The following is a 26,298-nucleotide window of genomic DNA, read 5'->3' as shown; positions in this document are numbered from 1 at the left end:
CTGGTACAGCGCTTCAATAGAGCCTCTCCATAATAGTTTAGACCGCTTTTATTGAGCGAATTCTTTGTTTACTCGCGGAAAATGAGAGCTACTGCTTCGGATAAAGAGAACTTTGTGCTTTTTGTGTAAAGTACGAGTCTTAGCAATCACAGAAACTCTTTACGTTTTTATTATTACACGTATTTCTTGATACAAATATATTAACGTATTATTTTTTTATTAATGTGTTAATTATAATTATATTCTTCATTATTAAATAAATTTATTAATTATTTTTTATTTAATAATTAATATATTTATCGTTACTTATAAATATTATATTACATGTATTACAAAGCATGATTACGTTAGAAAAACTACTGCTGCAGATAGATGTATGTATGAAAGTAAATAAGCTTTCAGATTTATTGAAAATATTTGTTGAATTATTATCGTCTTTCATCATCACCCTACCTTTAATATATATCTTTTTCTTATTTTCTAGAAACTTTTGTCGCGTCGTTAAAGTTATTATGTTTCCATGATAATCGCTACGTTTGAATACATAATTAAGTATTACAAAAAGACATTGATTGTATAAATTAACATCTCATAAAAATTTTTATATTTCGAGCTGTTTCAAGATGTAATTTTTGTATAATAATTTTATAATATGATTATAGTATGAAAATGAAAAAGAGAAAGAGAGTGCCTTTTAGAGGAAAGTGTCTTTTGTGTTAATATATCAATTAATATTTTTTGCGGCAACAGCATCTATCGTACGTGTAATTACTTTTAGTTACATAATGCGTAATGTTCTACGTGCGTAGCATGTCTACAAAGATTATCGCTACGGTGGGTGATTGAACTGTTAATTTGAATCCGCATATAAAGTGGTTGATTAAGAACGATTTACTGGACAGCAAAGACTACATTGCAATAAGCCATGTTCTTTCATTCGTTCGTTGCAATGACAATCGGCGGAATCGGTAATTACTACGATAGTTGTGCGACTCGTATTGCTTAAGGCGAGGAGACTCCCGCACACGATAAGCTTTACGTCATTTTTAATACATGTCTACTTACAATTAGGCTTTAAAACACCCACGAATCGGTATCAATCAATTTTCGGTCGCAGACAAGAAGTTACCTGTGTCGTTTAGTCTCATCTACGGATCGGAAACGAAATTACACGCGGCCGTTATTCAACGCATCATCATATTCTCTTTTGAATCCCCGATAAATTTTTTAAATCAAACCAAAGATTATGTTTTTTGGGGAGATTGGATGCTACTGTGCAAATCAGACACTCCAATTCAGAGATTTTCATTAAGAAAAGAAGAGACGCGAGAAAGAGTTGAAATGCCGATTTCGTTTTACTGTCGTTAAAACGACAGTGACAATCCTCCAGACACGCGAGTAGAATTTACCGAATGTGAACGGACAGACGAAGAAGGCAGAGCGCCGGAGGAGAATTCTACAGAAGATTCTACGATATTTCTAGATTCATCGATGACATCGCGGCCTGGTCCCAACGGAGAGAGTATAGTCGGCTTACCTGGGTGCCGTCGATTTCGCCCTAGCCACCTCGACCTTCGTCGGCTCGTGAGTTACTAAGCTCGCGCAATACTCGCGTAGGAGCGTCTTCAGCAAGGTACGTCCCTCGATCGGCACGTTCTACGGGCCGTTGTCGTCCGTTTGTCCTACCGTGCCTTTGCTCCTGCGCTCCAACGCCCAGTCGGGGACGCAACCTTACCCTGCGCACTACTATTCTCTCGGCGATGCTTGTCTACTATATACATATTATACCAAGCCGGACTTGCGGGAGAGACAATCTATCGATAAATTATGTACGTTCTCGCGCGCGCGATCGGGCTTTTCTACGCAGTTTTCTAAAATAATAACACGGCCCTCGAGAGACGCGTATGCGCAGGACTGCTGTATCTCCAGATGGGTTGCACAAGAGCTTCCACGTACAACATCTTGGAAAGATTTTTCTCGCACGTATGGCTGTCCGAAGTCCGCGAGTAGAACTTAATTTTTAAATTTCTTCACGCATCTTTATTTAATATAACTTTGTACATACGCAAAGAGCTATCGCATATGCAACACTATATTACGTAAAGTTTTGCGGGACAGTGTCAATCTTAGAAACGTCTTAATTACCTATACGCGTTCCTGCAGAGGACATTCACCGCGGACTGCACGTCGCCTCTTGCGAATTTTTTGTTCGATAAAGCAAGCGTGCCAAATCTTCCAGCGATTAGGATCTGTTCCAACAACGATAGTGCGTCCCATGGTTACAAATAAAAGAATTATTACAAATAAGTAAAAGTCATATTACGCTAAGCTATTTGCTTCCCTCCTAACTTTTCTCTTACATTTTTATTTGATAAGAAACTTGTTTGAGAATTATGTGCTATCATTATAAAAAATGTTTGTCATCATCCAGAGTGTTTCTGATGAATATATGTACATATTTAGAATGTATAAACATATTTAGAATTCTCAATTACCGCCAAGCTTTTTTATACCGAGACAAGCCTAGGTGTGTGTTACGTTTATCTTCTGCCAGTTAGTAATACTTGCTGGCGTGAGACACACCCTCGTATACCAGCCACTTCAATTCCAGATGTTATTACCTTAATGCGCCGGGTACGGTTGCTTTCATATGTTCGTCGAGATGGGAGCAGCTCATGCAATGGACTAGAGAAAACTCGAAAACTCACGCATCTCTTTTCGTATTATTTTACCGACGAACAATCTCGGTATTTATAATATTGTCAATATTAAAGTTCTCGCAGAAATCATTTAATTTAGCAATAAGTGTATTAAAAAATATATTATAAAACGAATAACGAGGATGCATTTTCAGATTACAAATTATTTAAAAGAAAATTTTAAATATTTTTATAAATTAATTAAAAAAAAAGAGCCATAAAGGGTTTACATAATATTGTTCAATATTACGAAATGATGGTTTTGTTTTCAAACATTGGAAACGCATAAGTATAGCATTCGTAAAATTGCATGTATCGTTTTAAAATTTAAATTTGTGTTAAATTCGATTGGAAAACTCTCTTTCTTGTATCGAAAAAGTTTTTTATCTAGATATAAGATTTTTGGCAAGGAACAAGAATAGTTCAATGTAATATTTTACACAGTGAGCAAAATTACAGAATCTGTTATTAAACAGTTATTTTATCTTCAGTTCTCTCAAAAGTAGAATTTCTTAGCACGCGTATGCGCATTATAACATGGCTACTTAAAAGCCGATTATGACGCGGTAGAACCTCCTTGATCAACGATTAACTTGAAGCCTTTGGATATTCGCAAGACTTCCTTGATTCGATCTTTCATCGCGCCGTATTACCTCGTCTTAGCGCAATCGCACGACAGGTCGGTATTCGCTCGCATGCCGAACTGTTCTCATCTTTGAAGACAGTCCGGCCATTCATTCGGCCTTCTATCCCTCGATGGCCGGATGCCTCGGCCACGATGCTATCGGTGAACAGACTCCGCGAATGCAGTCGCGTCTCGGAGTCGCCGCATCTCGTCGGCGGAAACGTGACGAGAGATCGATCGGCGGCGGTTCCTCTCTCCGCCGAGATGTGTTTATCTGTTTTTCTCGAGGGAAGAACAAGACGAGACCTTTTGCTTCGGTGCTGGCTCTTGCTATGACGTATGCCTCGAAGGAACGTATAAGTTTCACCTTGATGGCCTTACCTGAAAGAAGAAATTTTCAGATTATTCTTCACGTTATTTTTCGCACGTTCATGTTTGCTGAAAATGAAAACGGCGCGTAAAAATGGATTGAGCAATCACGAATCGACCTCGCTAGTAAAGTAAAATCGTCGAGACGCGCGAGTGTAGAATTTGATGGTTGTTAAACGCCGTGCAAAATTAGCGTGATGTTTAATGCCGCGGTTAAGAAATCGATGCCGAGTGCACGATAGAGTAATGTTAGGAAGAAAATCGTTTATCCATATGCATATATATTAGTTAACATATATGTGGATATAGTAACCTAGTAGTACAACACAGGAAATTTATATATTTATAATTTCCTTATCATATGTATAACTGTTTACGTTCACAAGCAATGCATGTGATTTTTTCAAAACATTAACAAATAAAGCTTCAAAAACATTATTTTGTTAATATATATCAATTTAATGTGTATATATATATATATATATATATATATATATATATATATCAACTTTTAAAAATAAAATAATATTTGCGGATAAAGAGGACTCTATACATTCTAATTTTATGTGCTAATACCTATATTGATTTTTAATGCGACTATATTTTAAATATATTTATACACCTAAAATATATATTTTATAGGATTAACGATTATAATAAATTTGTGCCTGTCAGTGATATATACGAATAAGGAACAAAAGTTTGGTTACACAGCGATTTAGCCCTTCAGTTGCATGAGTCAGTGTTGTCAAAATGAACGATCGCATGGAATTTCCACTGTTGGTTTGCACCATCTTGTCACGCAGGATCGATCGTTTGCAATTAATAACAGCACGAATATAAACAAATATAAAGTAAAATGAAGTTCTGTCAATCACGGAATAATAGTGTATTACCAAAATAAACTATACGATTTTTTAACAGCTATATGTATGTAATAACTATATATGTTACTATTTTCTATCTAGCTTTTTTTTCTATAGTTTTTTTTTGCATATACATATATAAATATAATAAATAAGAAGATCAGTATGCTTGAGAAAGATTTAGATTATAACTTACTTATGCAGACTATACTAACAAGATATGCAAAATTTAAATAAAAATTCATTTTATGAATGGGATGATTACCGTGGACAAGTTTGATCATTAATATTCATATAGTATACATAAATTAATTTTGCAATTTCTATTGCGGGAAGTATTGATTTTTGAATGAATAGCCAAATCTACATGTGGTATAACGATATTAGCATACCGTTGGTAAAGCGAGGTTCTCAATAATATAATTTCTAGCTATACTTCGGTAGGAAAGCTCGACTTGCTGCAAGCTCAAATGTTTAAAACTCGCATCTCTGTTGAGCAAAGCAGGTGGCATGATACCGACAGAGTGTAAGCTTTCGGTTATCATAAACTTTCGCGTTTGATACCTGTCTCATGTAGTAAACTTGTTAAACTCTTCTGTATCTAAATATGAATTATTAAATAGATATACTATTTCATTTTAAATTAAATAATGTGTGATAAATATATAATATTTTTAAGCTCGTTAATATTTATTTATTTTATCATTAATTTAAATTATACATATATATGCGTATATATATATATATATATATATATATATGTATAATTTAAATTTAAAAAATTTGTATTATTTAATGAAATATTTGCTATATTTGCTATTTACTTTTTCGTAAATAATAATTTTGACGATTAATATTTAAAAAAAATATTTTATAATAATATAATTATTACATTAATTATATTTTATACAACAAGCAAAATTGTTTACTTTTACTTATCTTCTTCTAATATTTTTTCACTATAATCTTGCAATATTGTTTACGTATTTCATCAAAATTGTTGCGCGCTGCAAAGCATAATTCGTTCCAAAGATGAAACTGAAGAAAGAAAATAGTTTCTTTTTTCGTGTATAAGAGTTCCAAGCAGCCTTGTGTTCACTCGAAGAGCGCTAATCTACCCTGACGGAAGCCCTGCAAGGTCCCCTCTTGAAGCATACAAACGGACAGCCTCTTATATCGATGAGGATCGATAGCCTCGCCTGTCTCTTACTCCTGTAAGCGCAACATGGCTACACAAAGCTCGTCATTGATATTTATTATATGGTAAGCCAAGACGGACTGAAAAATTAATGTCTCCGTGTTCGGGCTTCCCTCAGCGGATCAACAAATATGAATATTGTATAATCTTTAGACGGTCTCGTAATTTGTGTATATAGAAAAAATTACGTTCTCCTAATATTTTAACATATTTTTATACGATTATAACATATTTCAATATTTACGTTTTATCAATTATTAATTATCAATTATTTTAGGTTCTGTGGATCTCTTTTTTTCATCATACTGTCAATTTCTTCCTTGTGATTAAATAATAAGTTGAATAAATTTTTTTCTCGATGTAACTGAAATCACGCACATCACAGAGAGATCATTTCTATGAATATCTAGAACGATGATCTCGTGCGACCGTAATCTTTTTATATTCTGGTGACACATAGCAATTTTATATTTAATCGTTCTCGAAAAAATTGTAGACGTTTCTTTCCGCGCGAGAACTTTTAAAAGTAATGTTAGCACCTGTCATTGAATATATGATAGAAATCCTAAGTGATATAATTACTTGATATAATTACACGAACACTGCATTCATATCGCGACGTATATGTTTTCTCTAGCTATATTTTTTAAAACCTGATTATTGAAACTTTAGCTTGAAATTTTAATGTAACCATACTCATTTCACGGTAGATAGTATTCGTAGATATATTTAAAAGTTCCGGAAAGTTTTTATTAATATTATCAAATTAGATTATAATAATTCAATATTTTTAATATATTTAATCAATTTAGTAAATATATTATTTAGTCGTGTTGTTTAATCTATATATTAAAAAAAGCAATTGAAAAAAAGACATTATATACATATATTTATTACAGTAATATTATATTTTAGAAAGCTCTAAGTATTAAAAAAAATTACATATTTATTTGCATCTGCTTGTGATTGAATATGTCGTGATTTTTTTCTAATTAAACAAAATTCCGTAGTATTTTTGGACAAATCGTGCAGTGAAAACAGTGATTAGACGAAAACTCATGCAATTGGTAAACACGATACTATATCGTACATACACACAAATACACACGTATACTCATGTTAAAAATTAGTTAGTGAAAAGGTGACACGCTGCTATTCTTGGCACGCGGACCGGTAGACCGATAGGTACTTGTTTAAAAAAAGAACTATTGGATTTGATAGTATTATGCGAAGACTCAGCCATGCTATCACGCAACACGCACTCACGCACGCATTTTTTTTATTTCTTTCTTTCTTTCTCTTTCTCTCTTTCTTTTCCGCATTTAAATTCTTTATACAAGTTGCACAAACGTTTCGTGTGTAATTATATAGCTAGTCCGAATTTAAAGTATATTAACATTTAACTTGCAAAATAAATTAATTATTATTGTTCTGATCTTCTACAGATAGAAGTATGCATAATTTATAAATACATACTTAATGAATATTTATAATTTGTTATTACATAATAAATAATTAATATATATATATATATATATATATTAATTTCTTGAATAATCTGTAATAATATTATTTCCAAGTAAATGTAAATGGAAATATTTTATGTAAAAAGTCGAATAAAAATAGCTTCTTTGTAATTTTCTTCATCATACCTTTAATAAGTTTTATGTTTACACAAAAACGTACATTGATCAAGGATAGCAATGATCGTTAATTAAGTCGAGAGTTTTTTCACACACCGAATAGCTCGTGATAGCCGATTACGCCAATAAGGCATGAACAATTACTCGATCGAGACGATGATCTGGTCCATTAGGCGCTTGTCGTAAAATTATCGGTAAGACGATATCGTGCAATGACAATCCTACGCAGACAAACAGACAATCGGTCACACCTCGATATCTCGAGACACAGAATAATAATGACGATTGCCACGGGCGGATGTGCCCCACCGATCCTTTCGAGCAAATTAAAGGCGATCACTGTCGTTCTACTACGACTCGTCTCATTAGGCTCATTGTAAACGACGTCGAATCATTTAACAATGACAGAGGACAATTAGCGGTTTGCGTATTACATGATGTGCTTCGATTACAAAGCGTTATTTTCTTTTGCTTTAACATACGACGATCACAAACATTCCTCTCTATTTTTATGTACAACTATAAGTGAATATATTGTAAGAAGTGTGTAAAAACATTATCAGCTTTCAATATTACATGTTCACTTTTTATCATCTTTTTTTGCAGCTCATTTGCGATAACACGAAAATGGTTTCGTAATTATAAGCATAAGTACTTTTTACGTGTTTTTCGATTTAAATAATTTTATCATTAGTACGCATTCTTTATGTCGATAAGTTTCACACGATTGTTGATTTAAAATTCTTTGTTTTCGAAAAAAAAAAATGCTATTTAGCAAACCTTAAACGTTTGACAGACGGGCTGTTGTAGCATGGATGCTGCGCGTCATCGTGCCGTTTTATTATCGATTCCCGCGTCTACTACTCTCCGGCACAAACCCCTCCTAGGGTTCTCTACCCTCGTTCTTTACCCAGCCTTTGTATGACTACGCGCTCCCTTTCTGGTTTACCCTCACCAATGTGCGTTATGGAAGGGTATATTGACGCCAACGTACTGCACTTTCAATGCAAGAAAAGTTTGCCTTTCTGAGCTTAGACACGCTTGCTACAAGTTTATACGAAAGCTTATTCACGAAGAAGATAAGATTATTTTTTGTTATAAAATGTGTATTATTCGCAAAAAACAAGTAAATTATATTTTTAGCATATTCATAAAGATACGGTGAATATAAATATTATTTACATTATTACAAAAGATATATTTATATATCGCTTTAAAAATTATATAAATATAAACATTTTACAATATTTAAATTAAATAAATAAAAATCATATGTAATACCTTTTAAAAATAGAGTTCTATAAACTTCAGTTTTTGAATCTGTTTATTTTTATTATACAAATGAGAGTTAATGATGTTGCGCCTGCTTAAAAGTCAAATTGATATTTAACAGAGCGTGATTAATAATATATGCGCGCGCATATATCACATGAATATATTTCTTCTTTCGTGACAACCTACAACATACGAATTTCAGATAAACATACAATTTGATCGCCTTCTTTTATGACTTCCTTGTTTCTTATAGACGTAAACATTATGAATTTTAAATAAGAACCTATTATATAATCATATGTGTATATATCCATGTTAAAATCGTAAAACCTAAATAACCAAATAATGTCGCGTCTTTAGCCACTTACACAACTCTCATACACAAGATATGACATCATCGATTACCATGACTAAAGTTAATCTAAATGACGTCTACGATATTACTGTCACTTTACATTCTATTTTGTGTCCATAGATGTAAATATATCTACAATATAGAATTTCTGTCTTATCAGATAAATATTACATTTTTATTGTCTCTCAACATTATTTTCTCACATTTTTTATAATTTTTTTTTTATTATTAATTAATTTACAACTGTAGCACACTTTTATGGATCGCTTAATCAATAAGCTGTAAGATTAATACGTGATATTACTTATTTTTTTAGACAAACATGTAGGTAGATTATACGGGGGATATTATTTTTATGACGAGCGTGCGTTATTCGATGTCCCTGATACATTAGCCTGGAGCAGGTAGCTACAATTTTTCTCGAGATAAATAAACTACCTTGCACTCATTGACAGATCAGTTGGCGTGCATTACGAGACACTCTATCTATTGCATGCTCGTTTATGTGCGCGAACTGTTCCGGCGATTATGTCGCGAGATATAATTTTAAAGCTGACGTAATCGTTACCGTGAGCTCTTGAACTGTTATCGCTGCGTACGTATCGCGCTTTTATGCAGGTAGACAGGTATATTAGCCTGCATATTGTTGATGTAAATGTAACACATCGAATTATTTCATACTATCGATTATTGCACATTTATTAATAAACTATAGCTATTAGCCAGTAAATTGATGAGCATACAATCTCATTATAAATTTTTTAATCTTTTCTACTCTACAAATAAATTATCTTTCACAAATAGTCTTCTTTGTATTGTAAATATTGTACGTGTGTATAAGATGTATATCAAATAGATTATGTAAATTATATAAAAATTTAAATATAAATATATAAATATATATATGTAAATAAATATTTACGTTTTCAAAACATATCTTATATTTTTTCTGTGTTTAATTTGCAATTTAAATGAAAAAAAATTAAAAATATTCATTAATCTCTTTAATACTTTCTCTTAAAGCACGCATAAAAAATATGACACTTTGTATTAAGTGACATGCGTTATTGTAGCCAGATATTGACATCATTAACTGGAGCATCGCTTAAGCGGCCGAGTTCTCGCGAACATGACGTTTAACCGATGGGACTCTGTCGTAAAGTAGACCCTAGGTCTCTACGCTGACAAATATGTATAAACATAATTTTCCAAAATAGAGTATCTATATGCAATTCACAAAAATATTATATATATAGGATGTTTAAAGCTTTTATTGTACTTGATCATTTAAGTTATTTTTTTATTGTTATCTCAATTTATATGACAGACGATAATTTGATAATAATATCAGTATCCATGCTGCTTATTCGATTCCTCCGTTATTGACGCGTTATTGGAATCGTTAGATGAAATTAATCAGGCATCCGCCTAGCCATGTTCGAAAACGCTTTCTTCGCGACAAAAGACATTTAACCGGTCGCTGAACTTCATGCGGAAGATTGCCAATAAGACGAAGATGATCCCGCTAATAAGAACGACGTTGGCATGCCGGCGTTTCGCAATTTGCGGCAGGTCGTTGCGATGTTTCGCGGTGAGTTTGGTCGATACTGTGCGCCGGGCGAGGCATAATCTATGTGAGTTTGCTCAACTTTTTCATCCTGTGCCTCGTCGAGGTCGGATAATTGTATAGGATAATTGTAATAGCGTGTTCGAAACACGTGCGTCAAAGATCAGCCAGTGCCATTGCATGCATCCTACTCCCATCGGATAGCGCGTTATCGGAGCTCGCGTGAAATTAACTGATGTTGAATCGTCAGATTCCATCGCATTTTTCGCAACAGGTACTTCAGTTCCGTACTTTGACACCTTGCTGGGAGAAGTAAACGATGCATCGGGAAAATGATCAAGTTGTAGGTAGTAAAATTTGATGTTGCTTAAATAAAAATATTATTCTTCATTTTAAAAGAGGAAATATAAAGCGCGATGAGGATATGACGTGTATTTCATGTAATGACTAGCGTTAGGGCCTAAAGCGGGACATGGGTAACGAGTGGAAGCCTTGGTCTCGCCTAACGTTAAGTATTCACGTAACTGCGCTAAGTACTCGCGCGTTAACTGCACACACTCGCATTGCCTGGTTACGAGCCATTAATTCCCAAGTGTAACGATTAGTAACGAAGGAGTCGAACAAGCAATGCAGAATACTGATACCATCATTAGATTAGCGCTTGTCACGCAAATTGAGATTACAATAAAGATTTCTTTATAATGTTATTACGACTTAATTATCCAAATTAAATTTTGACGATTGTAGGCTGAGATATTCTTAGTAAAATAATTTAAATATAGTTAAAAAAAGTTTATACAATAAAAAAAGATGTGTATATTCTATTTTATACAATAAAAAATCATGTATATTTTCTATTTATATAATAAAAGAAGATGTATATTTTTCGCGATAATAAGATATTAATGCTCTATTTCAACTGACAATGAGAAAAAAATGTGTCAGTATTTCCGAAATGTGTCAGTTTAATAAAATGCCCTTGGGCATCATCTGCGTTGTAATTGGAACAACTAATCCCCTCTGAATCCCATCTGACCATATCCGGAAGTGACGGACAAATAGCGGATGCCTGCCTGCCTGAAGCATCGTTTCTTTTGAGAATGCCACGGTCATTCGATTAAAAGCTCCGATTGTAACTGTCATCGGAGACGAGTCTTGGTAATTCCGGCAGTTACACACCCACGAGACATCGTTAGCTTATTACCGCTCATTAGTTTTCTAATTGACCAATGAATGTTTTTTTCGTGCGCCGTTTTTCTGCTCCGTTTGTCGCGAAGAAACGAAGATGCTCACTTCTCATGCCCGAGTTCGATTCGTTACACGAAGAATTGGTACTCTTGAGCCATATTACAATGTTTGCGTCGCGATAAGTCGACGAGTTACGAGAGATATCGTGGCGTTTTCAAATAAAGATTCGCGGGCGACGTACGGAAAGAACTCACGTGATCGTTACTCATCAAGACCTTGAGGACCTATTTAACGTAGGTTGGTTCTGATTTATTTAGTAAATTGCGGAAACGAGCATCAAGACTACTTGATAATTGCAAGGCCTAGTTGCTTCCTCGATGTATAGAACGTTTAAGTTTTAAAATATCGTAAACATGATGCACGTGACATTTTTGGAGTGTAATTTTTTCACCTTTAACACGAATTGTTTTACTATTATACGGCATACTTAAATGTCAGATCAGTCGCGATGTTCCTGATAACAGCGAAAAAAAGTTCGTCGGATACTTTTCGGTGCCAGGTACGGCAGATATATAAAACTTTTCAACATGCGCCGACGGTAATAAACGAAATCAAATATGCACTTTCTCTCTTGCGTCTCACATGCGACGATTTCCATATCACGCGAATGATAGCGCCAATAGAAGGCGTCAATCGTGTACATATAGCGGAGAGTATATACGATTAAGACTAACAGTAACGGTTAATGGAAGCTTTCCAATCTCATATAGCTCTAGATTTTCTCATCGTTCCGAGTATAATGCCCTCGTCGTTGAGGCCATCGTACAGTCTTTCTCATGAATCTATATAAACGTCGTAACGATACTTCTTGTTGGTTCCCATACAGCATTCGGATCTCTCAATAATTAATGCCAACAAGCGCATATTTCATGTAATATTTTACATTTTACATGCGATTCGTAAGCACAATAGTTTCCTCTTTCTCATTCATAAATTAAATTTTGATGTGAGCACAATTGGAAAAGTGTATACTTGATGCCGTTGTTTGTGTATTTATTAATAAGTATTATAAATAACCTGTGTGTTATAAATAAGTATATTATGCATATATTGCATAACATATGTAATTCTGATATAAAATCAAGTGTATATACAGCAAATTTATATACTTTGTCGTATATTCCATCTTATCTCTTATTAATAAAAATTTATTTTACTTTTCGTATAATAAAATCAGCCAAATCTCGATACAATATTGTAATATTATTACGAATTTCTGTTTACGAATTGATAAATGTGAATATGAATTTCTTGCAGCCAATTTTGCACGCTTCTATCGTTTTTTACAAAAATACGTTTCATTCATCGATACATGTCATTTTCGCTAGACGTTACATGTTCGTTTTGTCAACGATGAATGAAAGTGCTTGTTGCCGTTGGTAGTAGGATTAAATTTCAACATACATCGTTTGCAGTGTAATAAAGTAAAAAACAACGTGACACATTTATTTTTTTTTTACCATATAATGATTGCAATTTTTCGTTGCATTACGATATTCTTTATATGTAAATGAAAGGTAAAATGTGAAATAATATATATATATATATATATATATAAAATAATAAAAAGATATAAATAAAATAAATATTTTAAAATATATTTAAAAAATATATTTTAAACATATTTTAAATATATTAAAATAAATATTTTATACACATTTGTGAGATTTTTGTTTGATCAAAAATCAGAAAAAACACTGGAATCTATATCATCTCGAACGAAAAGTTCTATCCGTAATAAATTGTAAATTATATTTATTGATGTAATCTTTTAAATGCAGTTCTGTTGTGATTTAATATAAATGATGTATATTGCGTTGCAAAAAATTGTAGCAATTGTAGCTTGTGTCAACTGATATATCTAAGTTAACAAAAACAAACAGAAAAAGTTTTGAACAAACAAACAGAAAGTATTTAATCTGTGTCGACTAATTTCCAAAAGATTAAGTTTAATTTGTATTGCGAAGAATGTTTTACTAAAATAAAACGACAGTATTGTGTTTAAGGGAAAGCTGTCATTCCTGTCCACAGATGTTTCTAGAAAGCTAACGGAAATGAGAGAGAATTCTGTAGCGATAGGTCATTTTATACGAATTTCTTTTTTCTATAATAATTCTAGTCTTTAGCAAGAAATTTAATAAAACCGCGTTTAATTATGTTTTAGTTTCAGTGTATATAAACTGTCCGAAAAAAAAGATGACATCGAATCATTTATTTATCGCTGAATGTCTTTGATATCAAAATACTCGCGCGTTTTTCCCGATTGCGTCGAGATCTGGATCACTCGATGAATCAGAAGAGTGTCTTGTTCCATCGACACTCAAACTCATTTTAATAATCGCGTGAGAAAATCAACAGTGTGCAACACAATGCGTAATATTTTTTGCGAGATTAGATCTCATCTCTACGCGGGTCAAAATGGCGGAACGCGCGCACGCTGCCCGATCAGCGGCGTCCGTGGACCACTAGGACCTCAAGGTTGTCGGTCGCGAAAATAAAACGTCGCGAAGATGACGCGGAGGAACCGCGTGAGTGTTTGGGAGATACCAACCTGTTTGCTGCGCGTCACTGTGTTGCAGCCTGCCGCCCGGATTCACCTGGACATCCGTCATCCTCGACAATCTAGGCGGTGGTCCTTAGAATTGTCTGACACTTGTCAGAGGGATTTGTCTCCTTCTATCCTTTATTTTTTTTCGCCGCACTTCGCCCGCGTCAAGCACGTCGCGCGCGCGCGCGTTGCGTCGACGACGCAATCAGTCCGTTCGATATACACACGTAATAAATAAATATGCGAAGAACGAGTTGTGCGACAACGATGTATCATACTCTGGAAGGCCAGAAACGCACGCGACACTTACGACGCGTTCGAACCGACTGGTTCGACCGTCACTACCACCAGCTCGCCGGGACCGAGGCCGGAGGCCCCACGCCTGCCTCTGTCCCTGTAAGCGAAGTCTGCCGAGCGCGTACGAACGAACGCGTCGTATCCACCCACGACAAACATGTTCCGTGTCATCAGGTAGATGACGAAAATGACGAGATAGATCGTGCGAGATTGAAATCCGCGCTTGGTGGCTGTGCGTGCGATTTATCGATCGAACGACTCTGCTGTTCATTCGAGATGCTGAGGAAAGATGTGTGTGCCACGCGATAAGCCGGCTTAGCGGCTTTTTTCAATTTGAAATATTCGACCGGCATGTTTTTGAACTTATCTTTACGTAATCTGCGAATAATATTATATAAAATATATCATTCTTCTATTATTTCAGAGTCTTTATACAAATTTTATCCGAGTTAGTAACAACTAAAGTTTTGCATAGAAATCATTTTTATCAATTTCAGCTTTATCTCCTTGAGTTTAAGAGGATATTTTCTAAATACTTAAATTATTGTATAACTAATATTAATTTAATGTAATTAATATTAATTATATTTATTATATATAGCTAATATTAATTAATATTAATCGTGATTTTTTTCAAAATAATTTTGACAAAGAGATTCTCTGTATATATAATTAATATTTGAGAGTAGTACAATTAAAATGATTAAAACAAAAGAAGGATGATAATATTATTACACTTTTTGTGCAGTAGGAAAAACGTGATTCAATATTCTATATTGCAATTTTTAAATAGATTTCGACAGTGACATACCTTATTGCCTATGTTTCTCACGCGATTGCTTAAGTAGAGCAAGAAAATGTCAGACTAAAATAGCTACATAATAACAATAAAACTACTACTATTAAAAGAGATCTCTCTCTATGTTAATCTAGGAGTCTTTCATTTTGCAATCTTACAATAAATATCTTAATTCTTACAATACGTGTATAAATTGTGTTAATTAAAATTTATAAATGTTCGAATATAAAGGAAAATATTATATACAATACCTTAAAGAATATTGTTGATAGGACATTTTTTTAAATAATAATGCACAGTGAGCGACTTTTAATCCTCTTTGACAGTTTGAGAGGAAAGATTTATTACAGTAACAGTAAGAAGTAAATTAACATTGACCGTTTTATTCGACTTTGTACATAATGTTGCTACATTAAGACATTTTGCTTTCTGTGAGTTTAAGTAAATGTTTGCATTGCGCAACAATGTGTGAAATTGAATCGAATAAAACGATGCTGCATGCGTTCGAGATGAAATGTTGTTTTTTTTTTGTACTCGACATGGTTGCGTAGATTTTCCTTCTTTGTTGTTTTCCTTTCGATAAAATACTTGTCTCGACGATGTTGATTTTAGGATCATTATATTGTTGTTTACGTGCAAATTGTCAAATCGTAGGTCTTTACGTGATCGCGCGATGTATGATCAAACAAGGGGATGAGTGGTTTGGTGTGAATGCAACGTGCGAATATTATAGTGAGTATGTCTGTCCTTCGTTGATATGAATAAATTTGTTTGGAGCGGTCATCCTACTCATCGGCATCGGCTGCTGCCCTCTCACATAGTCTACGAAGGAACGCTGCGAACAAAATAGAATTGTCAGAGCACATCTTTGCGCAGACAAACTCGCAAATGCATCGACACGTAATTAAGCATGTTTTCCATAGAGACAATAAACGTACATATATTTAAAGATAAAGATCGAAAATTAGTTTTGCGTGAAATTGTAAATACGCACAATATTTACTCGGCAGTCAATGCTTAGTTTGTATTGCCATGTTGGTTCTTCTCTAGCAAAGCGATAGATATACATAGATAAAAGCGATAAACTTGTACATAATAATAAGCATTAATAATTTGCATACAATATTTACGATGCAAAAAAGTCAAAGATTAAATATTATTTTTATAATGTAAAAGTATATGTATGTATATGTATAAAACAATTATAATTTATGTATAGATAATTAAATATATAATTTATATATAATTAAATTTTTTTTTAAATAACTGTGTGTGAAAATAACGAAATTCAAATAAATAAAAAATCTTGTAATTCAATTCTTTATAAATTTAATATAAAAGATGAAAAAAATTTGTTCAATGTATATTATTTTCTATTTTTTTTGAATATATCTCGACTGATTTTATTCTACGTAATTTTTGCTTCAATGATCTCCTCAGGTGATCGACCTCGTGCGCGAGCAAGCCTTCTGCGGGAAAAGCGGGTTATCGATTTCAGCATCCCTGTTGAGCTGCAACGTTGCGTCCTATAAATTCTGTAATATGCTCAACGAGAAAAGATGAACGGAATGTTGTTAATAGGTATGAAGAAGAGACAAAAGGACAGAGAGAAATACAACAGGACGAACAAGAAGCGAATAAATAATTGATAAGCATGGATTACTACAGGATGTACTTACGATGGATAATTTTTGTCTCGATAACACCTTGATTGTTTACAACGGCACCATCATCTTCTTCAAGAAGGCTGTGAAACACAAAAATGTGGAAAAGTCAAATGATAGGAAGGGAACAAGTCGTATCTCCGAGGGAGTCCTTCACGTTGCCAGAAGTTACCAAGGGGAGTTATATCACGAATCGAAGGGTCTTTCAAATGTATATACTTTTTATTTACACGGGGGGTTTCTAATTCTAATAACGAACCGGATTTATACAATATATGTTTATATATATATATATATATACAAGGGATCTTATAAAATAGATAGGAGTTTTAATGTTTTTTCGTCAAACTAACGTGCTCTATGTTTCAATGTAACTCACGGATGCAGGTGATTTAACACTCTCCTTTGTTTAGGGAGACGTATTTTTGGCGCAGAACAATCTGTAATACTTACGAGCATAAGGGATGAAACCGTCGTCGTCTTCTGGGTCCATACAATCCTTTAATACAGTTTCGCATTCTGCATCAGAGAGACGCTCACCTACAATTGTTTAAATCAAATTAATTTGCTTATTCATATTTTTATTTTAACGTTTAATAAAATTATGCATAGATTATTTTATTTTAAGATATGTTCGTTTATCCATTCGAATAGATATTATCTATTTTAAAAAATTTTTATTATAGAATTGAAATCTTTATTATAAAATGTTATTTTAATATATATGTATGAAAATAAAATATGTTCGTCATAATATAACGTAAATTATAATTTTATAATCTCTCTCTCTCTCTCTCTCTCTCTCTCTCTCTCTCTCTCTCTCTCTCTCTCTTCTCGTATTATAAGTAATTGTCTGTAAAAAAGTGAATCTCACATACCAAGCGACAAAAGCGTGTGAGACAATTCCGCGCCGAGCATCATTCCGTTTTCCTGTTTGTCGTATAGCTTCAAACACTCAAGGAAGTCCTCGTAGCAACCCTGTTCCTTGTCTTTTTTGCACTGGCTAAAGATGGGCAGGAATTCGTCGAGTTTCAATTTCTTCTCGCCCTTCTTCTTCGTGCCTCCCAGTTTCTCGATGGTTGCATTTGTGGGGTTCAAGTTCAACGCGCGAAGGACGTCACCAAGGTTGACCGCGTCAATGACGTTGGTGCCATCAGCATCGTAAATAGAGAAGGCGAATTCTGCTCCTGTTCGACAGAAAGATTAATTTTTTTACTTTTTTAATTTTAATTCTACAAATATAAAATAGGAAATCTTCGGAAACGCATTTGTTGGTAAGCAAATGTCAATGATAACAAGATCATTATGATTAAGCATTTGCATGATATTACTCGCTACAATTCAGTATTTGGTCCATTCTTGAAATGTGCAAAATCTGGGTTAATACCAACCGTAGACATGGAGTGCACCGCGTGTGTACCTAGTTCAAAAATATTATTCTATTTTGAGAGAGAGACGGCAACCCCCACCAATCCGACGATGAAAGAACTTGCTGGTGGAAGCAGTGGGTCAAATTACCCCCGCCGAACCATATAAGAACAGCCTACCAACCTATTTTTGACGCGCTACGGAACGGTTGCGTCCTCCTACCAGATGAGCCGTTATGTAATGCCAAAAATGACATGCGAGTTGAAAATAGAATATATTGGGGAAAATTCCCGTATTATAATTAATTTAATTAATTTGATTAATTGAAATACAAGTTGTGAAAATGAATATGAAAGAAACAATAATTTTAAATAAGAAAAAATTTAAAATCCTCAACTTTTTCATCATGGAATAAAAGCAAAAATTATCTCGTATAAATTGATAATAATTATTCCTAAAATATATAAAATATATAATATGTAAAAATAAATAAAATTCTTCAATGCGGAAGAACGAAAAGAGATCATTTTGAACACCGCCAATACTGTTTTTTAGCCCCTAATATCTTGTTCAATGATTTGAGTAATGAAATAAAATAATAAATATTTACTCCAAATTTTATCTATATTATTCTTTGTAGAATGTGCACTATTTAGCTCACATATGAGTATTTATGAAGTACATATTATTAATGTGTATTTTATGAAACACTACTTAAAAATTGTGACTTTAATAAAACTTTATATCATTTTATTAGTAAAATTAAAATTATGTTGTGGCACAAATGTTATTGTCAATTTTAAGCAATAGAATAGTTTTAGATTTTTGTTTGAACTCTTATCACTTTCTTCTGGTAGCATCAAAATCACACACAAAAGTTATAAAATTATGTAGGAGTCACTTGTAAATTTCGTGGACTGTGGTATAAATTGATGAATTTATTTTTGTTAATTATTCATGATGAAGCGCATCAGAAAAAAGATGATAACTTGATATTTGGAGATCACTGTACTCACTTTCGACATCCTTGCCGCTGAGGTCTGCCTGAAATATAAGAGAGATTTGTTTTTATTACAATGCAATTTCTATAACATGTAGTTTGATAATTCGATGTTTATTATTAATTTGTAATAATAATTTAATTCTAGTTTATTAAATTTAAACTAAAAAAATGTTATTAAATTCATTATTTATTCAAAAATAATTTAAAGTAAATAATATTGAGCGAACTGTTAGAATTATCAACAAAATATAAAATATAAAGCTACGAAATAGTTGTCAGGGAGATTCTCTCGCTCCAAACAGGAGGCTGCGAGTATATCGAGACTTACCATTGTGGATTGTCTAGTACCAGTGGATGTTGACCGAACGAAGTTTGAACCAGGAGTGGAAGCGGGTCTTACCAAATTTACTTATTTTATTTTTGCAGATGGCGCTACGACCAGAAGACATACTAGAATCACGTTGAGGTCCAGGTCTTGGAGAGGAGTTTCGGTCCGGATCAACGCGGGGCATGGCAACGTCGCGGTCCAAAAACAGTTTGAGGAGCTAGTAGCTCTTTCCGCTACGATAAATGGGGTTTTGACGTCGACGACATTCTTATGTCAGGGTTGCCAGATCTACAGCGTTCGGTGAACACGTCAGGCGAAAATACATTCGGCCTTAGAGACGCATCAGGCTCTATAGTGTTCCCTATCGTTCTCCACTAAATCGTTACCGCAAGAATGTGATACGCAACATGAGATTATTAGATATTATATCTTATTTTTATCTTTCTTTTATTATTTTATATTTTATTTTTTATATTATATTTTACAGAATTTTGCGCGTTCATACAATGTTTGCGCGATTAACATCTAGGAATGTACAGATTCTTCAGATTCACGCGTCGCGTCTAAGTCATAAAAGATGCCGAAGTTACGGAGATACAATCGGCGACTACACAGTTATTTTTATTCGCTGGATTTGCGAACGAACGATATGATTCCTTTTCAAAAGTACACGATTAGAAAGCCGTTCCACGAACGGAGATTGTCGTCGTGTATTTAACGTAGATCGCGAGGTAACTACTTGCTTCCGGGCATCAGCACTAATCCTTTCGTCGACCGAAAGCGACGCGAAAGAGTTTTCTCAATCTGCTGGCTAAGTTTCTTTTTTTCTTCTTCTTCGTCGATTCACCGAATGTCTTTCGTTTCTCCACGTCGTCGATGGGTAGAATCTGTTCCATAGCGGTGTCGTCGTGCGGTGGCTTCAATGACGACAACGAATTAGATCCGCGTTTCTCGAGCTGAATTTCATCGAGGCCAATCTCTCTCGAGACAGATGCCACATGCTGACTCGAGTGAGATCTCAGTTCTTCATCGTGCTTCAGCTCGATGACGCGGAAACGACTAGTTGACTCGTTCCCTCGAAGAGAATCTACCGTAATGTCTTGTCCATTGCCAATATTCTCCTCGATGGTTCTAATGAGTTGTTCCTCCTTCTCTTCCCAAATGGCGATGCGTTCTTTACTGATTGAAGGAGCGTCGTCTTTGGAGCAAACTAAAACCGTGTTGTTTTCTAACTCCTCGATCAGCTGATGCAACAGACCGATGGTTACGTTGGTTGCTTCATTAACCGTTTCCTTTTCCTTCTGGATCGCCGATTCCACCGGCTCAAGGATCGCGTGTATAACCCGGTGCATGTCGCCTTGACCCTGAATCGTGTGCCGAGTTTCGGCGACGTCAGCTGTCGCGTTCGTGAGCGATACACCGTCGACGTTGCACGCGGTGCATTTCATCTGTACGAGCGAGAATAGATGCGTGTCTCGTGAGTAAACTTATCGTGATACGCGCAAAGAATAATTAGGCGCGTGGAATTAATGCAATGCAGGGGCGGTACTAGAGTAAACTGCAATTGTACACGCAAGACCCTTCGCATATGAAATTTTGTAAATGCAGTTGTTAGGTTTACTCAGAATCACTTTTAATGAAATAAATACATAATGTTGATTATATTTCAAATTGCCTTTTGCAAAATACAGCGGTATAAATATAATATCTCTTTAAAGAATTTTGATAATTTAATTTGATTATAAATTTTACTAAAATTAATACAAAATAAATAAGAAGCTAATAAGCAATACAAAAGCAATTTTATCATTTTCTATCACTTAACTTATCAATAGTTTTATATAATAATAATCTTTTGCATATATCTGCATAACTATTGTTTGAGTGAGGATTAAATGGATATAACTACCGTGACTGATTATGACTGAATAATGAAAGATGTGGTTTCCTTACGTGCAGTTACATCCAACTACCTGTTTCTCCAATGCCAACAATGAAGGCGGTAGCACGTAACGCGAATCTCCGATCTGTATATCGCGCAAGTCGCGGACTATCTTGGCGATCAATTCTATTTCTTCGGCCTTACTGTAATTTACATGTGTATGTTCGTATGTTTGCGATCTGTGTACAAATTCCAATTGGGAATTGTCTGTTTCCTCGTCAACGTGCTGCTCCCAGGATTTCCCTAATGACAGTTTGTCGATTATTTTATTTATGTGTCTCTATTATGAATAATTATACATATTTGTTTGCAATTATCTTAGGGTCGAGTACTTGGAAAACCTTGCTACTCTAAAACAGTATTATGAAACGGCGTTTAGCGACAAACAACATTGACATACAACAGATGACAACAATCGCTATTCAACGAGCCGTTATATCAACAAAACGTATAGACGCTTGCACCTTACCGTCCTCTGCGTCGCGATCTATAACTTCCAGAACGTCTACTATTATCTTGTCTAGCAGCCCTCTCGCGAACGTTTCTGCCATGATTTGAGGCATTCTCACAAAAGGAAACCTCTTCTACGCGAAGTTTGACGGGACGCTAGATAGTCATTTTTTTACATTTCCATGAGCGTAGACTGATATCGATCATATGCAGTTACTCGCAACATGCAACCATCGAGTTCATGCTTTATTCGTTATACAAAAAGTAACATTTTTTGTAGCAGTTGATTACAAAGTGAATAGATATATAATTAAATACATGATTTTTTGTAATAATAATTATAAAATTTTTTAGAAAATATCTTAAACAAATTATAAATATTATATTTTAAATTATTATTTAATTTAATATTATAAGATTTAATAGATAAGAGGAAATTATTATATTAATAAAATAGAAAAATGACATTTGCGAGATAGTGCAGAAGTGTGAATGCGTGTCTTTATTTTAACCAAAATATAATATCAATAAAATTGTTACACTAGTTCTTATTTGTATTATATGGAGATAAATAATTATTATAATTCTACTTATTTAATTTTTAATCATTGATTGTGTATGTACATATGTAATTACATATTCAAATGTATATAAAAAATATGTTTGAGCCACAATATATCAGGCTTCGCGAGTAATCGCAGAACTGTGCAAGATTTACGAGCGAAACATTCAAATGGCAAATTTCATGTTGATTTTATCAAACTTTACTTATAACCTATATGTATATACTTTAATTGTATATAATTTTGATAAGGACACATCTCATAACATAATTGAATATTAATGACACAAATTTGAGGACGACAAGAGCGGCATAAACCATGATAATATAATGTATCATTCTTTAAAATCCATTTTGTGAAAGTGTTGGATTAGTATGAAACGTAATTGATAATCTCATTACTTGTCAAAAAGATGACTTTACATATAATAACATACTTAATAGTATATATAAAATAATATATCAAATTCTATTAATAATAAATTTGTTTTAGAGATCACACAAAAGAAGAATGCATCATCGAGAAAATCATCAAACAAATGTTGCGTCTTCTCAAATATGGATCATGATAATTTATGGGAAGTAACAATAATCCCATCCCAAGCTACATCTTCAAATGATACAATAATACTCTCTAAGAGAACTTTAAGTACCATAAATGAGCAGAATAGTAAACGAGATCTTTCGTTTAATGAAAATAAAGATGGAAATGGATGCCGAAATGCCGAAAAATCAAAAATTACGTCAATATCCTCTACTTATAAGAAATTGAATCATGACATTTCTCATCCTTCGTTTCAGTCGGATAAACAATCAATTCGTGTGTTAAGCGAAAATGAGAAAAAATTGCACGATGGAATAAATACAAAAATAAAGAGAGAAAATACGTATTCTCAAACATATCCAGGCACAAATAATACATCAAACACGCCTTTCGTCGAGCTAGGAGCAATTTATAAGATTCTTGACTTCATTACAGACTCTGATCTTAAAGTCTCCTCGTTGACTAATAACTGCTGTAATAAAATTTCGCGAATATTGCGATGTTTATTAGCCCAGCATAATGATAAAAGGTTAGAGGATCTTCTCTTAAACGATTCTTCCTTGTACAAATGCAAACGTTGTCAAGTAATAAGTTACATCCTAGGATTGCGTCCTGCTACCGAAGAGATTAAAAGGAATAGAACCAAAGCCAGGACAAGAGATACCGAGATTACAACTGCCGAGTGTGATTGTATTAATAATGACCAAAATAAGAAAGAATTAAAAATTTCAATAAATCTTTCAGATTTAAAGGACAATGTGTACTCAAGAATATTTGTCGATAGATCTAAAGTAGACTGTCAAGCTAAATATAAAGACGAATTGAACGAAATTGAATCATTGCCAGATAAAAAGCACGCTTTCGCAATGAGAAACTGTATTGGAAATCCAAATAGAGTTAATAATACTTCCGCCGTCAAGATTAAACATAAGTCTCGTTGTAAAAATAACACCATTAAAAAATTGTTTACAGACTTTGAAACAACAAAAAGGAATAAAAAATACGATTATAATAGTATTGTGCAAAATAATAATCTGAGTAGATGCGAGTCTTCGACTGCGATAAAAGCCGATATTGGCAAAGAAGAAATAGTAAGGAAGATTTCGTATGAACGTAAATCGCAAATAGACGATATACTGGCAGGAAATATGCGTTCTAAAATTGCGCAAGAGATTCACGGTTCGCAGCGACTGTTTGAGAAGCACAGCGATATTTATCCGGTTATCGATACTATAAAATATTTGGCACGTGGTCAATTTACGATATTAGACAAACATAAAGATGAACTTCTTGCGAAATTACGAGAGAAACGTCGTTTAGAAAATGCAAGAAAGGAACACAGTAACATTTTGTACAGCAGTCGAGATGATTATCCACAACGCAATTCAGGATTTTGGTTATTCGACGAAACGGGACATTTGCCTGAAATAGTTTTGGACGAATATCGTTATTTATCGATGCCAAGAATGGACGGTAACAGAGAGAACGTTCACTCTTCTCCGAATAGTTCGCGACGTTCTAATACAAGAGAGAAGACAAAAAATACGGATGGTAACTGGTGTAATTATATTGAAAAAGATTCTCTTGAAGATTGCACTTTATTAGAACAAAGAAGGGAAAGTGATACTACGACTTTCAGCTCGTCATCCGCTGAGAATTTGATACACGAATACATAGAGTCTCTAGATAAAAATAAATACGAGATAAATGATATAGATCGGAACATTCCCCGAGGCCGCAGATTAGTTTCGTCAAGAGCTTCTCTGGATATCGCTCGACATGTCAGGGCTCAAATTGCAAATGATAGACGTTCAGATAATAGAAAAAAATCAATACGCCAACTCCGAGTACATGATTCGGATATTTTTGCCCGATTATCACCGAAAATACGAAGAAAGATTTGTCATTTAATTCAAAACATATCATCCAGTTCCGCTAAAGATTCACTATTTTATCACGGAAAATGTTTAATGACCGACGCGTTAAATAATGAAAAATTGCAGCATTCTAAATCCGTGAATGCCAGTTTTGTCCATTCTAGCGAGATAACAAATAATTGTACAAACGATTGTATTTCAACCAAATTATCTGAATTATTGGAAGATAAGAATAATTTATTTAAAAAACTTTGCAAAGATAACTTTGCAAATACGTGCAATCAAAATTCAAATAAAGATTCTGTCAAGATTCTTAACGAAAATATGGCTATCTTTATTTCTCCTGACAAGCTTGGAAAGACAAGACTTTCAGATAATTTTACGAGAAAAGTCACACAGCATATTATTTACAAAGATGCATCGTTAAAAGATATTGACAATGATGACGAGCATACAGTGACAGATATTTCAACAATTTATCGCAAAATTCTTCAGAACAGTGAAAATATGGATTGGGACAATTTTCAAAAGTTGGTCGAAATTCTTCATCCTGATGAAAAAGAATTGTGGCGAGACATATGTAAAACAATCAGCGAAGAAGCGAAAAAGATAGCTGACGATGCGGACGATAATACGGAAGTTTGTATAGAAATCAGCCCTTCAATAAATCCTGAAAATACTTTAAAGACATTCCGTTCAGGCAAAGTAACGGAATGTGTACGGGAAATCGTGTTCGAGTTGGATATGACGTTGAAGGACGTTGAAGCTTTTTTCAACAAAAAACTGCACTTAGCTGAAAAGCATCTTGACATACATAAAAATGCCGACGAAAGTACGACGATGGATTGGAACAACGACGAGCGAAAAACGATTTCTAAGAAAACTCATTAATAATGCCATTTTTTGGGTATGTACCATGTATTACTTTCATTCAAGTTTATATATAGTATCTTATTTATTTTCCATAACTATTATTTTCCTTACTTTGTCACATATACGTCATCTTTTAAATGAATACAACCACACAACATTTATACGTGGAATATATGTTATTAGTGCTTGCTATAAAGA

General features: G+C 33.8%; 4 protein-coding genes across 6 annotated transcripts in view; 1 reads left to right on the top strand and 3 right to left on the bottom strand.

The window, feature by feature from the left end:
- The window catches only part of Tau (microtubule-associated protein tau), a 33,998-nt gene extending 19,227 nt beyond the window's left edge, over positions 1-14,771 (bottom strand). The window contains exons 1-2 of one of the 2 annotated variants that reach the window (XM_072887291.1): positions 14,397-14,771; positions 1,066-3,705 (exon numbers count right to left, since the gene is read on the bottom strand). The gene's annotated coding sequence lies outside the window, so the exon portion shown is untranslated. Of the gene's footprint in view, positions 1-1,065; positions 3,706-14,396 lie in introns of those variants that run through there. The other variant, XM_072887289.1, reaches the window with a different exon arrangement.
- Positions 14,772-15,793: 1,022 nt separating this feature from the next.
- Mlc1 (Myosin light chain alkali) lies at positions 15,794-19,984 on the bottom strand. Of its 2 annotated transcripts, XM_072887111.1 has the most exons (6): positions 19,853-19,984; positions 19,538-19,565; positions 18,032-18,340; positions 17,607-17,693; positions 17,169-17,236; positions 15,794-16,324 (listed from the first exon to the last, which is right to left on the bottom strand). In XM_072887111.1, exons 1-5 carry the CDS (start codon positions 19,853-19,855, stop codon positions 17,205-17,207), a joined length of 459 nt encoding a protein of 152 aa, XP_072743212.1. In that variant the 5' UTR covers positions 19,856-19,984; the 3' UTR covers positions 15,794-16,324; positions 17,169-17,204. The 2 variants fall into 2 exon arrangements, with proteins under 2 accessions (XP_072743212.1, XP_072743211.1); XM_072887110.1 differs by lacking the exon at positions 17,169-17,236.
- A 111-nt stretch (positions 19,985-20,095) lies between these two features.
- Positions 20,096-26,273, top strand: LOC140663138 (uncharacterized). Its single transcript, XM_072887088.1, has 2 exons — positions 20,096-20,583; positions 23,300-26,273. Exon 2 carries the CDS (start codon positions 23,365-23,367, stop codon positions 26,116-26,118), a length of 2,754 nt encoding a protein of 917 aa, XP_072743189.1. The 5' UTR covers positions 20,096-20,583; positions 23,300-23,364; the 3' UTR covers positions 26,119-26,273.
- On the bottom strand, positions 20,576-22,357 carry LOC140663147 (uncharacterized). The gene is made up of 3 exons (XM_072887117.1): positions 22,264-22,357; positions 21,826-22,037; positions 20,576-21,300 (listed from the first exon to the last, which is right to left on the bottom strand). Exons 1-3 carry the CDS (start codon positions 22,355-22,357, stop codon positions 20,611-20,613), a joined length of 996 nt encoding a protein of 331 aa, XP_072743218.1. The 3' UTR covers positions 20,576-20,610.
- Positions 26,274-26,298: the final 25 nt, after the last annotated feature.

This window comes from Anoplolepis gracilipes, chromosome 2 (genome assembly GCF_047496725.1).
Source record: "Anoplolepis gracilipes chromosome 2, ASM4749672v1, whole genome shotgun sequence".
Lineage (NCBI taxonomy): Eukaryota > Metazoa > Arthropoda > Insecta > Hymenoptera > Formicidae > Anoplolepis > Anoplolepis gracilipes.
The sequence above is the reverse complement of the archived record's forward strand: the minus strand, read 5'-3'. Positions and strand labels throughout refer to the sequence as shown.

What these genes read in the sequence shown, in the direction of transcription:
- LOC140663138 (XM_072887088.1), top strand. Translation starts at nt 23,365, where the DNA reads ATGGATCATGATAATTTATGGGAAGTAACAATAATCCCATCCCAAGCT.
- LOC140663147 (XM_072887117.1), bottom strand. Translation starts at nt 22,357, where the DNA reads ATGCCTCAAATCATGGCAGAAACGTTCGCGAGAGGGCTGCTAGACAAG. An exon ending in AGATCGCGACGCAGAGGACG is followed by an intron (nt 22,038 to 22,263) that starts GTAAGGTGCAAG and finishes AACTGTCATTAG; the next exon opens with GGAAATCCTGGGAGCAGCAC. An exon ending in TGTTGGCATTGGAGAAACAG is followed by an intron (nt 21,301 to 21,825) that starts GTAGTTGGATGT and finishes TCGCTCGTACAG; the next exon opens with ATGAAATGCACCGCGTGCAA.
- Mlc1 (XM_072887110.1), bottom strand. An exon ending in CAGCGGCAAGGATGTCGAAA is followed by an intron (nt 18,341 to 19,537) that starts GTGAGTACAGTG and finishes TCTGTCGAACAG; the next exon opens with GAGCAGAATTCGCCTTCTCT. An exon ending in TCACACGCTTTTGTCGCTTG is followed by an intron (nt 17,694 to 18,031) that starts GTATGTGAGATT and finishes AAACAATTGTAG; the next exon opens with GTGAGCGTCTCTCTGATGCA.